Here is a 13,093-nt window from a genome sequence, read left to right on the forward strand (position 1 = left end):
AATCTCCAGGTGAGGCCTGGACATCACTAGGATGACAGAGATCAGATCCCCTTTGGGTGGGTGGGAAGACAGCAAGACTGGGGGGGGGGCACTCGCCAGAAGCCTTTAGTGATACCTTTCCGGGTTGGTGGAAACTCTTCTTGAGGTGTGTGTGGGTGGGGGGTGAATGCCTTCACTTGGGTGGGTGAGAAGACAGCAAGGGTGGGAGGGACACTTGCCCAGAGCCTCCTTCTAGAGTGGGGTTGCCAAGTCCAATTCAAGAAATATCTGGGGACTTTAGGGGTGGAGCCAGGAGACTTTGGGGGCGGGGCCAAGATCAAGGCTGTGACAAGCATAATTGAACTCCAAGGGAGTTCTGGCCATCACATTTAAAGGGACTGCACACCTTTTCAATGCCTTCCTTCCATAGGAAATAACGAAGGATAGGGGCACCTTCTTTTGTAGCTCATAGAATTGGACCCCCTGGTCCAATCATTTTGAAACTTGGGGGGTGTTTTAGGAAGATGTTCTAGATGTTATATGGAAAATTTGGTTCCTCTACCTCAAAAAACAGCCCCCCCCCAGAGCCCCTGATACCCGCAGATCAATTCCCCATTATTCCCTATGGGAATTGTTCTCCATACGGAATAATTGCCCAGTAGACATTCCCCCCACACCGCTTTCTGATGACCCTAAAGCAGGGGGGGGGGAGGGCCTCCAAATCTGGGAATTGGCAACCCTCTCTCTCTCACACACACACACTGGATCTGGTTCCTCCACAACGACATCTGAAAAGAACAGGGGCTATGCTGCTCTCTCTCTCTCATGCGCACACACACACACACACACACTTAGTTGCACTGAAACGAAAGCAAAACAAACCGAGGGACTGTGTTGCTGATCTTCCCATTAAGTACTTGTTGCTCAGCTTTAAAGGCACACAAACACACACTAGGGTTGCCAAGTCTAATTCAGAAAATATCTGGGGACTTTGAGGTGGAGCCAGGAGACTTTGGGGGTGGAGTCAGACTTTTCCATTTCCAAAATAAATGCATAAAAATACAGCAGTGCATTTCACCTGAATAGTCATCATTTCCTCACCCCCCAATAGCTGCAATTCTAGTAAATGAAAGTGTAAACACACAAAAAGCAGCCAAAATGCACAGTTTGCAAGCTCACATTTTTGTGATCTCACTGCGGCTTTACTCATAGGAACTGCTGTTCTTCAGCCTAACACAGGCAAACAAAAGAGAGGTGGAGTTTTCCTCTATCCCATAAACAGGCTTCTATACAAAGACTCTGAAAACAGTGCAAAACAAGTGCACACTATTACTGCCTCCCCTACAATGACTTCTGAAAAGTACTCTCTCACACACACTGGGTCTAGTTCCTCCACAACGACATCGGACAATTACAGGGGCTACGCTGCTCTCTCTGAGCTCTCTCACTGTAAAATGAAAGCAAAACAAACGGAGGCTCTGCTTCTGACCCTTCCCCATGAAGTACTTCCTGCTCAAAGTTATGTAAATTTAAAGGGGCACACACACACAAAGAGGCATTTTAAAACAGGACCTGCTTTCAGGTTTCTTAACCTAGAGGTACTGGTGGCTGTGGGGGCGTGGCTTCCCCCCACCAGCTAGCAGCCAGCTAGCAGGGATCAGGGGAAAGCCTGTAAAACCGGGGGATCCCCCACTGGGATCTGGGGATTGGAAAGCCTAACACACATTTTGAAACAGACCTGTTTGCAGGTTTCTAAACCTGTCAGAGATCTGGAGCTGCATGGTGGCTGTGGGGGTGGGGCTTCCCCATCGGCCAGCTGGTTGGGGGCAGGGGGAAGGCTGTAAAACCAGGGGATCCCCCACTGGGACCTGGGGATTGGGAAGCCTATTCTAGAGTCTGTTGTATTTTTCTTCACAACGGGCCTTACTCCAAGTCTATATATAAGATAAAAAGAATGGGGACTAATATACGTACAACCCTGTCTAACACCCTGTATTATTTTTATCAGCCTTGTAAGATGACCTTGGGGACTAAATGTATCCCATATGGTGTTATTTTCATGTAGGGCTTGAATCAGGTATGATAGGCATCTATCAATAGATGTGGATTTTAGTTTTTCCCATAAAATGGGTCTGGAAATTGAATAGAATATTTTGTCAATAAAAGCCGCATACAGTGACACTGTGGAATCAGAATTTTGTGTTCACTAGTTGTAAATGTAATGCATGCAAATCCATATGCAGCCAATGAGCCACCTGTCCCACTTATTATGGGACAGAATCTGGGGAGAGAAAAATGGGGGGGAAATTGCCCATGAAAACTAGATGCAAACGAGGATCAGCTCCCGATGCTACTCCATAAAGACTATTTTTGAAACCTGCTTTCAGTGCCTATTGGGAAAACAAGCAAGATAATAAGTTGTCCAAATAAATACATAAATAAATATTAATTTGTTAATATTTATTTATTTGGGCAACTTATTATTTTGCACCCAAAGGAACAGGAAGATATAATAGGAAGCTATTTCACAATAGGCTCTCATTTCTCCAACCATGTTCAAATGCATCTCAGTACAAAAAGAAAGTGACTTGACTTTCAGTAGGCCAAAGTGCTTTTTAAGGGTTAAAAAGCTAACCAACCTTGGAATGATTAAGTTTCATGCTCAATGCCTCTGTTGCTTAAAAAGCAACTCAACTCAGTCAGAAGCTTCATTCCCCACTGAACCACACTGTAAGATTCCATTTGGTACTCCCTCACCAGTACGGCTGATCAACGATAAGATATAAGGGGGGGAATGAAATGCAACATTGTCCTACCATATTTGCAAGTCCAGGATCACTTGTCTTCTATCAACTTCCTTGGTATAGGCTTTTACTCCTTTAATTTTAGGACACTAAAAAACACAAAAACAAAAAAAAATGGCTGTACTATTTGATGTTAATCATGACATACCAAAAATTTTCTATACATCTTGGAGAAAAAATAAGCATTGTATCAGGCTGGAGCCATTAAAATCACAAACAATATTTTCAGGAAAAGGAAACTTGTCTTGCAGCAGGAGGGAACAAGAGCATCTCACATTATAAGTCCAGTCCAGAGAAGTGAAATTCTGATTTCTAAAGTCTGGAAGAGAAGCAGAAATTACCTGTGTGATGCTTGCCTGGAACCAACAAACTGTGCAGTTCTGCATGCAGCATTAAAAATCATGCAACACCTGCCCAGGCTATAGACCCCTGCCACACTGCAGCTGCACGCAAAGCAGGCTGAGCCCCATTTAAACAAAATGCTGGGCACATGAAAGACTGCACAAGCAAGATCTTCTTACTCCTCTGGGATCATGTTTAAAATCTGGCCTTGAACATGCATGTCATCACATGACCAAGTGAAGGGTGAACATGGTATTCAGAGTTCTCATAAGAAACTAGGCAAATTAAAGCATAGCAATATCCTCTCAAGTGTTGGGCCTTTATGTAAGTCTTGTAAATACACCAAAGTATCTAGCAAGTATCAGATGAAGTTTGTGAGAACAGCACATATGGGACAAAAGATTTCAGGGGTCAGAGCTGATATCTTCAGCTTTTGTTTTTAATGTTTTTTTCTTTATTAAAAATTATAAATACAAAATAACATACATTTTAATATCTGATGGTTATCTACAAATAAACTAGAGGTCTGTTAAAAGACAAACATATCTTGATACAGCGTATTTTTTGAGAAGCATATCTTTTTCAGTTATGTATTGAACTACAGCAGTGTTTCCCATTTGCAGGGTCGTGGTCTGGTACTGGGTCACAAGAAAAGCCAAAGCTAGCCCTGCCCTCAGCAAAGCTAGCCCCGCCCCATCTCTGTGTTGTGCAGAGAGGAGCTGGGCTGCCTCTCCTTCCTTCTCCCCCGCTCCCAGTGTTTGAGAGAAAAGCTAGCATTTTAGACCCATTAAGTGTTCTTCACAGTATGAGCTTTCATGTGCCTTGGAGTATATTCTTTTGGGGAGATTTCCCCAGGAAGCCTGGACGGCAAAGAAGGGTGTGTGTGTTTTTTTCAGCCGGGAGGGGTGGGGAGTGGGAATTCCATGGGCAGAATTTTTGCTGGCTGGGGTCATCTGATGGTGAGGAAGGCTTTTTTCCCCTTTGCCACCCCCTCTTCCTTCCTTCCTTCCTTCCTTCCTTCCTTCCTTCCTTCCTTCCTTCCTTCCTTCCTTCCTTCCTTCCTTCCTTCCTTCCTTCCTTCCTTCATCTTTCCTTTCCTTTCCTTCCATTTCATTCTTTCCCTTTCTCTTCCTTTCTTTCCTTCCATTTTTACTGGATGAAACTTTTCTGTTCATCATACTGTTGTTGCAGACATAAGAGCTCTGCCAATGAAAAGTTGGCACCCCCAGTTGTAGCCAGGTGGCCTTCTATGAGATTTCTGTGTGAGTGAGTGAGAGTAAGAGATGTGGGGCAGAAAGAGATTATTGGAGATTACTGTGGTATATCTCAACAACACTGGAAGAGATGGTACTATGAACTTGGCACCATTTTACTGGTCCTGCTTTTAACAGCTGTCTGACACCAAAATTAAACAGATATTAAAAAGAATGAAAGTAGTTCACAGATATTAAAAAGAATGAAAGTAGTTCACAACAGGTTGCTTTTAAAGGCATGGGAAACACAGCCAGTAAAAAAGCTGCAAGCCCCTCATAAATATCCTTTTTGGGATAACTGCAGAAAAGCTTGTATTTACTTCATATAACTTGAAATTAATTCTTTAATTGCAGCACAATTCTCTGCTACCTTTCACAGCAATTTCCCAGTGTTTCAACCAAAGAAAAGTATGACAAATAGCTGTTTAAAGATTTTCTTGAAACCAAGCAAGCTTGGTTGTAGCTTGAGGCAGGGTTCCAGTAGTAGCAGCTGATGGAAGGACCTACTAAATGTGTCAGCATATTTTGAGGTAGAGCAACTGCCAGAGCCCAGTGTGGTTGATACACAGTGTTGGCATTCCTGATGGCAATGGCAACAGCACTCCCAACTGCATACACTGGCCAGTGCTGTTGAGGAAGGGATGTGTAGGTGGTGCTGGCAATTGAACATGGGCATTAGGAGTGCTTGCAAGCTGGAGAAGAATACACAAACAGATAGTTGCATGCAGGTGTGGGGGTGAAAAGAGAGGACTGCCCACTTTCCACCCCCATTTTGGCTCAGCATGAGTTTCGGAGAGATTTTTCTGAAAATGAATTTACTTCCGAAGAAGAGGTAGGTTTGGGGGAGTGCCCTGGAAGTGACATTACAGGAAAAGGTAGAGTTTTGGTTCAGTGTGCCCCGGAAGTGACATCACTTGGTCTTTGCCACCACAGGAAATGACATAATTCCTGTCTCCCGGCTCCACCCCCAAATTTTAGTGAGCCACGAAGAAAAAGTGTAAAAATAACTGGGCCACGGGAAAGAAAAGTTTGGGAAACCCTGAACTACAAGAAACCATGCTTCAACAAATTTCATGGTGGAATTATTTAATATACTTAACTCTATCTCAGATTTTATTCATGGTAAAGTAATCCCAGAGTCGAGCTTGCCATTGCTCGATTGTGGGTATTTTATTATCTTTCCACGTAGTTGTCGATGTAATTTTGGCTATAGCTAACAATATTGATATTGATTTCATTTTTTTTAAAGGTTGCTTCCAGAAATCAAATAAAAACAGTCCTGGCATTAAAAGTAAGTAATAATTTGTTATTTGTTTCATTTGTTGAACAGTGTCTTTCGAATACAATTGTATTAATTCACAGGCCAACCAACAGTGGATAAAATCTGCCTGGTGACCACAATTGTGTAACAATTTGGGTTATATTTTTTGTTCATTTTATGTAACTGACTTGGCATAAGATACCATCTTGTTTGCATTTTAAATAACTGAAATTTTATATTAAAAACAGCAGAATGAGAGCAGGGAAAATTACAAATTCGCTCCCAATCGTCCTCTTCTAAATTATTTTGACAGTCTATTGTCCAACAAGATGGATAATTTGTGATGTGTTTATCTGAACCATGATCAAATATATCTGTGAAACGAGACCTTCTGATATTCCGTTGTTTTTTATTAAGTGGACTCCCTGGCTCACAGAAGTTTAACAATTGATGCCAGATGGTCTTCACAATGTCAAAGACTATATTTTGTTTATTCTGCAACAGAGTTATACAGTAACCTTTCTGGAACTGGACGCTTGAGAGCTATTGTTGCCATTGAGGGGGGGGCGGGGAACCATTAAGAACCATTAGTTTTGGTGGGGGAGGGGGGAACACTTCAGATCATTAAAGGTAAAGGTAATCCTCTATGCAAGCACCAGTCATTTCTGATTCTGGCATGATGTTGCTTTCACAACGTTTTCATGGCAGACTTTTTACGGGGTGGTTTGCCATTGCCTTCCCCAGTCATCTACGCTTTACCCCCAGCAAGCTGGGGACTCATTTTGCCAACCTCAGAAGGATGGAAGGCTGAGTTCTATATGAGCTCTATATAAGCTACCATTAACTAACTCCACTTCTCATTTTTAGTGTGATCGCCTTACCTTGTCTCCAATATGGACTTTGGTGAATGTACATGTTTTCAGATGAATATTCTTTGATCTAATTTTTGGTTCAACTACATCTTTAAATGTTTTTTCCATAACAGCTCCAAAATATGGCCAGGCCTGCTGAAGAACCTAAACAAACAATAATACACATTTACAAGGAAAATATTGGAAAGAGAAAGAGAGCCTAGTATCATTCAGGATATTCAACTCAAGTAACAAACAAACAAACATTTAGTTTCTAAAAATATATATTTAAAGGATTCGCTGTGTTTTCCTCCAAGGAACAAACCAAAAATAGCTGAAGCTAGAGGAAAATGTGCACAAGCAGAGTGAAGTTCATCTAGGCATGGCTCAAACCTAAGTCAAATTATGGGCTGTGCTTATGTGACTGTGGCTGGAATCCTTCAGTTTATGCATTGTTTCCTCCCTTCACCCCAATACTGGTTTCTTATGTCAGTACATATGCTAAACTCATTCTCACCAAGGAGGACTATACATCCTCTGTATTTTATGCATTTCTTTCTTCTTTATTTGGAATAATATATTGGAATACTGTTTGTAATGCAATGCAATATATAGGAATAGGTTTTCTGACATAACACCTCTAAAAGATAATATATTAGTAGAGTATTCAGAACAACATATACTGATTGTAATGCAATGAAACTTGAAATATATTTCCCTACATAACACTGCACCCCATCCCAACAAACGAAAAAAAAAAATGTTGTTTGTTACTTTCAAGCTTGAGAGGAGACAAATGGGCATTGTAGAGGAGTCTCAATCAACTTCTCACAATTAGAAAGGATTCCCTTACACATTTATCTCCATTTTGACATATTTGTTTTAACCGTTGTTCCCCCTTAATTAAATCAGTACAGCTGTTGACCTTATACATTTAACCTGTTATCCCTGTTTTGTCTCAAAATATCTTCATCATGTTATGTGCTAATCTGCTGTTCAGTCTCTGTCTATAAATTTGATTTTCTTCCATTTCATTTTATCTGAAGAATTCTGCATGTACATGAAAGCTTGAATAAAATTTTGTTGGCCTGAACGGTGCCCCTGGACTCTAACTTTGTTCTGTTGTTTCAGACCAACACTGCTACCCATCTGAATCTATCATCTAATGTGTGTACATCAAGCTGTGTGTCTGGGGTTAGGGCAGAATCAGTTCAAGGATTACGGCTTTGTAGATAAAGTTTGCTTTGTTATTTGGCATCTTACCTTGTTCAACCATTCTACCCGTTCAACATCAGGGAAGTGAACCTGGTAAAGGGAGAAAAAGATGTAAATCAACTATGCTCAATGAATTAAGAGTCAAAATGCAATTAAGAAGGCAGAAGTATTATGGGAACTAAGGAGAATTCAGGGGGTACAGGGCAATGGCATCAATTTTTCTCACTATAAGGAAAGCTTCTGCTTATACTTGTAAATTTATTAAAAAGTTGTTAGGCATGCTTTTGAACAGCTACCTTGGAAGCTATGGGATATTTACAAAAACCACAGGTCAACAATAAAGATATTCACACTTCCAATATGTGTACATGCATTTTATTTAGTGCAAATATTAGACAAACAAGACAAAGGAACAATAAGGTATTTGTACTCCCCCAATTAATGCACTTTGAAAATTCTACCTAGAACACAGCCTAAACAAAGTCCATAAGTCAGTGCTGCAGGGTGGAATCCTTAAAAGTTTCGCTTGCGACGTTGTAATGGAGATAATAAGGAGGAACTGTATAGAAAGGAGTCCTCAAAGTTTCGCTTGTCTCACACTTCATCAGCCTCTTTTCTTACCATTTTCTGGAGCTGTCATAATGTAAAACCATTAGAATATACGCTCATACATACAACAAACATCACACCTAAACAGAGATGCAATACACACTCACCCACAGTAACTTTGTTTCAGACACGGATCAATGCATGCTCTAAACCTCTGCTGTCAGCTCTCACCGTTCCTAGAGGTTTAGAACATGTGTTGATCCATGTCTGAAACAAAGTTACTGTGGGTGTATATTGCATCTCTGTTTAGGTATGATGTCTGTTGTATGTATGAGCATATATTCTTGGAATTGCTTTTATTAATATATGATTTTAATGTGATCTTATTATGTTATGGTCTGCCCTGAGCCCCCACAGGGGAATGGGTGGAATAGAAATAAACTATTAATAATAATAATTCTAATGGTTTTACTTTATGGCATTTATATCTTGACTTAGAGCAATGGACTCAGATATGGAAAACAAACATCCCGATTACGAGATCTGTAGAGTTTAAAGAAAAAATATATATATAATGATTTATCGATGGCATATGACACTAGATAAAATTGCAAAAATGTACCCAGGGCTATCAAATGAGTGTTGGAAGTATGAAAACAATATTGGGACTTATTTTCATGGATGGTGGTCCTGTAAAAAGATGAAGGGATATTGGATAAAAGTGTATGAACTGGTCCAAAAAATGTTAAAAGTAGTTATCCCATTTAAACCAGAGCTCTTCTTGCTGAATTTGATACCTTGTAAGATGGAAAAATGTATGAAACATATAATAATACATGTGGTTACGGCTGCGAGAATTATACTCACAAAGTACTGGAAAAGAAGAGAATTACCGTCTATGGATGAGCTCATAGTCAAAATAATGGATGTAGCAGAGATGGATGTTTTGTCAAAAATGTTGAAAGCTGAACCTGGGAAATATGAAGTATGTAACTGGACACTGTTTTATGACTGGTTATGTAAATGTAAATAAGAGTTTAGCACAGAGATTGAAGTCGATTAAGAGGTTTACAAATGGATAAGTAGAGAAAGTGGGGTCAACAATATGTTAAAAGAGATCTTTGATTGTATGTCACAGTACTTTTATTTGTGGTAACTGCATTCTCTATCCTGGTTTATGTTTGTGATTTCTTTTTGTTTTTTGTAAGTTTGATGGTTGAATAAAAATTTAAATGAGAGAAGTATAGCTCCAAATGTAGACAGCAAGGGGGATGGCAAAATAAGAATGACAAAGCTATACTAAAAGAAGTCTTGTACTATTTAACAGCTTTAGTTGACCTTTTTGCTTCCCCACTGACAAACTAGCTCAGTTAGCGAAGTTTTGCGCTTATCGTGCCAAGGTTGATGGTTTGAGCCCCATGGAAGCCAGCTGCTTTTTGCAAAAAAAAAAAAAAGGCTGAAGTTACTATTTCTGATACAGTTTTGTTCAGACAAGAGTATGTCATGTTTCTGTTGAAGTTGGCATAGGCTGTTTTTATTATTATTATTATTAATGTATACTCTTCCTCTCTAAGAAATGCAGATATTTTTGTTAAAACATCATCAGTCATCTCAATGTGCCTGATAAAATGTGGAATATCTAAAGGGGCAGAGATGAATGCTACTGACATTTGGTAATGAGAGTGACACATTCTCCAAGAACCAATCAGTACTAACTCCAGCGGTCAGGCTTTCACTACAAGTTTTAAAAGGCTTCTGGAGCAAATTAGAATTTATTCATACTGAAAAGAAGACCACCTTGAAACTCTGATATAACCACCGATTATAACTAGACATAAACAAAGCCTTCCATTATATCCTCAATACACATTTGAGCTACATTTTAAAATCCCAGAGCTCCTAAGAGGAAAGACAGGATTGGGAAAAAAAATTAGAAATATCAGGACAGTTAATTGGATGTTCATGATCAAATCTCTTAATTGAAAGGCCCACCCAACCAAATGTTTTTTATAAGGTAAATGGCTTGGACCCAATAAGAAGTTAGATTCACATATTGTAGAGGATATAGGATATAGGTTGAATCTGTGGCTCCTAACCTGTGTCCTAGCCATGAGTTGTGGGGTTCTCCTCCATGTACCATTTCCCTGACTTGAAACAATTCTTATGGAGGATGATATATGGCCTGTCGGAGAAAGCTACAAGTGTGCACATGTGTTGTGTATGCAATTCAGTGTTATGTGGTTGGGTTGCTAGTTCCTGCCTGGCTCATTGGAGCCTTTAGGACTGAACTTGGGGACACTGTAACAGAGGGAACCAGGATTCTACTCTTCACCTTCCCGGACTAAACCTATTCTTCACCTCCACTGTCCATTCACAAGGGATGTGATCAAGGTCAAACCTGAATGGCCTAATGGCTTCCCCAGTTTTCTTCAGTTTAAGCCTGAATTTTGCAATGAGCAGCTCATGATCTGAGCCGCAGTCAGCTCCAGGTCTTGTTTTTGCTGACTGTAAGGAGCTTCTCCATCTTTGACTGCAGAGTATATAATCAATCTGATTTGTGTTGCCCATCAGGTGATGTCCATGTGTAGAGTTGCCTTTTAGGTTGTTGGAAGAGCGTGTTTGCTATGACCAGTTTGTTCTCTTGACAAAACTCTATTAGCCGTTGCCTGGCTTCATTTTGTTCTCCGAGGCCAAACTTGTCAGTTGTTCTGGTTACCTTTTGACTTCCTACTTTGGCATTCCAGTCACCTGTGATAAGAAGGATATCTTTTTTTGGTGTTAATTCTAGAAGGTGTGTGTGCATAAACCTCTGGGGGAAGAGAGGACTCCTGACAGAGGGACAAAACCTGGAGAACTTCAGCACACGTGTTAAAAAGTATTTCTAAAATCCATCTTTTCCAGCTCCTCAAAAGAAACAGAGGTAGTGTTTTATCAGGGACCAGAAATCAGAGACAGCTCTAAGTTATGCAGTTGCATAACAGTAAAACCAAACTTTACTGTCCAAGATAAAACAAAAACATGTAGATAAGATTTAATTGTAATTCTATCTTTGTTGTGGAACAAGTGCCATTGAATACAATATGGCTTATTTCTAAGTAACCATGATTAGCATTGCAATGTTAGATGTTCCTTTTAGTATCAGCATAGGTGAATAGTCTACAAAAGACATCACGTGGCACAAGCACTAAAGGTTTCATACCTGCCAGTGTATGTATAAAAAAGTGGGATAATGTATTTTATTATTCATTTATTTTTGATTGACCCCTGCTTTGTGGGGCTCAGGGTGTGGTTCACAACAATTTAGCACAATACAATATAAAACAAGTTAAAACCATAAAAACACAATATTTAAAATATTCTAAACATTTTAAAAACAAGATGGCAGTGCTAGCATTCCGTTATGGGGGTGGGGTGCTAGGCAGATGCATAAACAAGTCCCTGGCCTCAACCGAAAGCCTGGGAGAACCTTACATGCAATGCAAAACTTTAGCAGATCAAACAGAACACAGAATGTCACCAAGCTTGTAAGATGAGAACTGCAGTACATTGACTGAAGCACGTCAGATAATTAATAGGAGCTGGTTCAAGAACTGTTTGTCAGTTCCAAGAATGAGGACCCTCCCAATGCAGAAAAGCACTAAAAAATTTCAAAACTTGCATATATTGAATAAGAAACCCAAACATTACTGGCAGAGCCTCTACTATATGGGCCTAGCTGGCCCAGCCCTTTGTTATTTACTAGATGAGCACTTTCCTTGGTTACCCTTCTGAGGCAGTAGCTGCACCTCCCTGCAGTTTTGGGTTTCTCCCTGCATGACAAAGGTCAGACTAATGCATTTAAATACTACCTTCTGTAAATGTGACATTCTTGTAACCATTTTGTTATTTTATACCTTGACTGTATAGAAACTTTTTTTTTCCAGTTAGAGAAGAGGAAGAAAACCTGATCCTTAACCCTCCACACTGTGTTTACAGAAACAAAGGGTGGTTTCAGATGGTATGACCAGAGAAGGAAAATGGGATATGCAACATTTGAGGCTGAATACCTATTTAAAATTTGTGCAAGTCAGTTTTAAGTGTCAAATTCCCAGGTGTCCAGAGCTTAATATCTGGACAGACGATGGTTTAAATCCTTGGCTCTGGAGCATCTTAACCTAACAGCTCGATGTGCTAGGTCCTATGTTGAGTTTGTCAATAGTCAAGAAGAAGAAGAAGATATTGGATTTATATCCCGCCCTCCACTTCGAAGAGTCTCAGAGCGGCTCACAATCTCCTTTATCTCCCTCCCCCACAACAGACACCCTGTGAGGTGGGTGGGGCTGGAGAGGGCTCTCCCAGCAGCTGCCCTTTCAAGGACAACCTCTGCCAGAGCTATGGCTGACCCAAGGCCATTCCAGCAGCTGCAAGTGGAGGAGTGGGGAATCAAACCCGGTTCTCCCAGAGTCCACACACTTAACCACTACACCAAACTGGCTCTCCCTCTGCATAATGCTTTGCTGGATGTCATAGAACTGAAGATCATAGTAATGGAAAGAGAGAGTCCTGAGGCCGTCTGGGCTGAAATCCTGCCCTGCCACTGTCAGCTCAATAGGTTGCCCCTAGAACCTCAATTCAGTTTGCACATCCATCACGCCTCTTCACATGGCACTAATACTGACCACATCTAAGAGGGCTAGTGTGTGGTATAATCATTCAAGACTTGGACTTAGAGATCCAGCATTGAATCCCCACTTTGCTGTAAATCTCACTGACTTTGGACCAGCCCAATCTATTTCACAGGGTTGGTGTGAGGACAATAAGGATTGTCAATATGTTATGTTTTCCCACAATTTCATTTAA

The 13,093-nt window shown here is 40.4% G+C and overlaps 1 protein-coding gene across 1 annotated transcript in view; it reads right to left on the minus strand.

Moving 5' to 3' along the window:
- Positions 1-13,093, minus strand: part of ESYT3 (extended synaptotagmin 3) — a 92,623-nt gene that overhangs the window by 74,179 nt on the left and 5,351 nt on the right. Inside the window, exons 2-4 of the mRNA XM_060262455.1 lie at positions 7,754-7,795; positions 6,521-6,655; positions 2,796-2,872 (exon numbers count right to left, since the gene is read on the minus strand). Coding sequence (XP_060118438.1) covers positions 2,796-2,872; positions 6,521-6,655; positions 7,754-7,795 — 254 coding nt within the window. The remainder of the gene's footprint in view (positions 1-2,795; positions 2,873-6,520; positions 6,656-7,753; positions 7,796-13,093) is intronic.

This window comes from Heteronotia binoei, chromosome 21, assembly GCF_032191835.1.
Source record: "Heteronotia binoei isolate CCM8104 ecotype False Entrance Well chromosome 21, APGP_CSIRO_Hbin_v1, whole genome shotgun sequence".
Classification (NCBI taxonomy): Eukaryota; Metazoa; Chordata; class Lepidosauria; order Squamata; family Gekkonidae; genus Heteronotia; species Heteronotia binoei.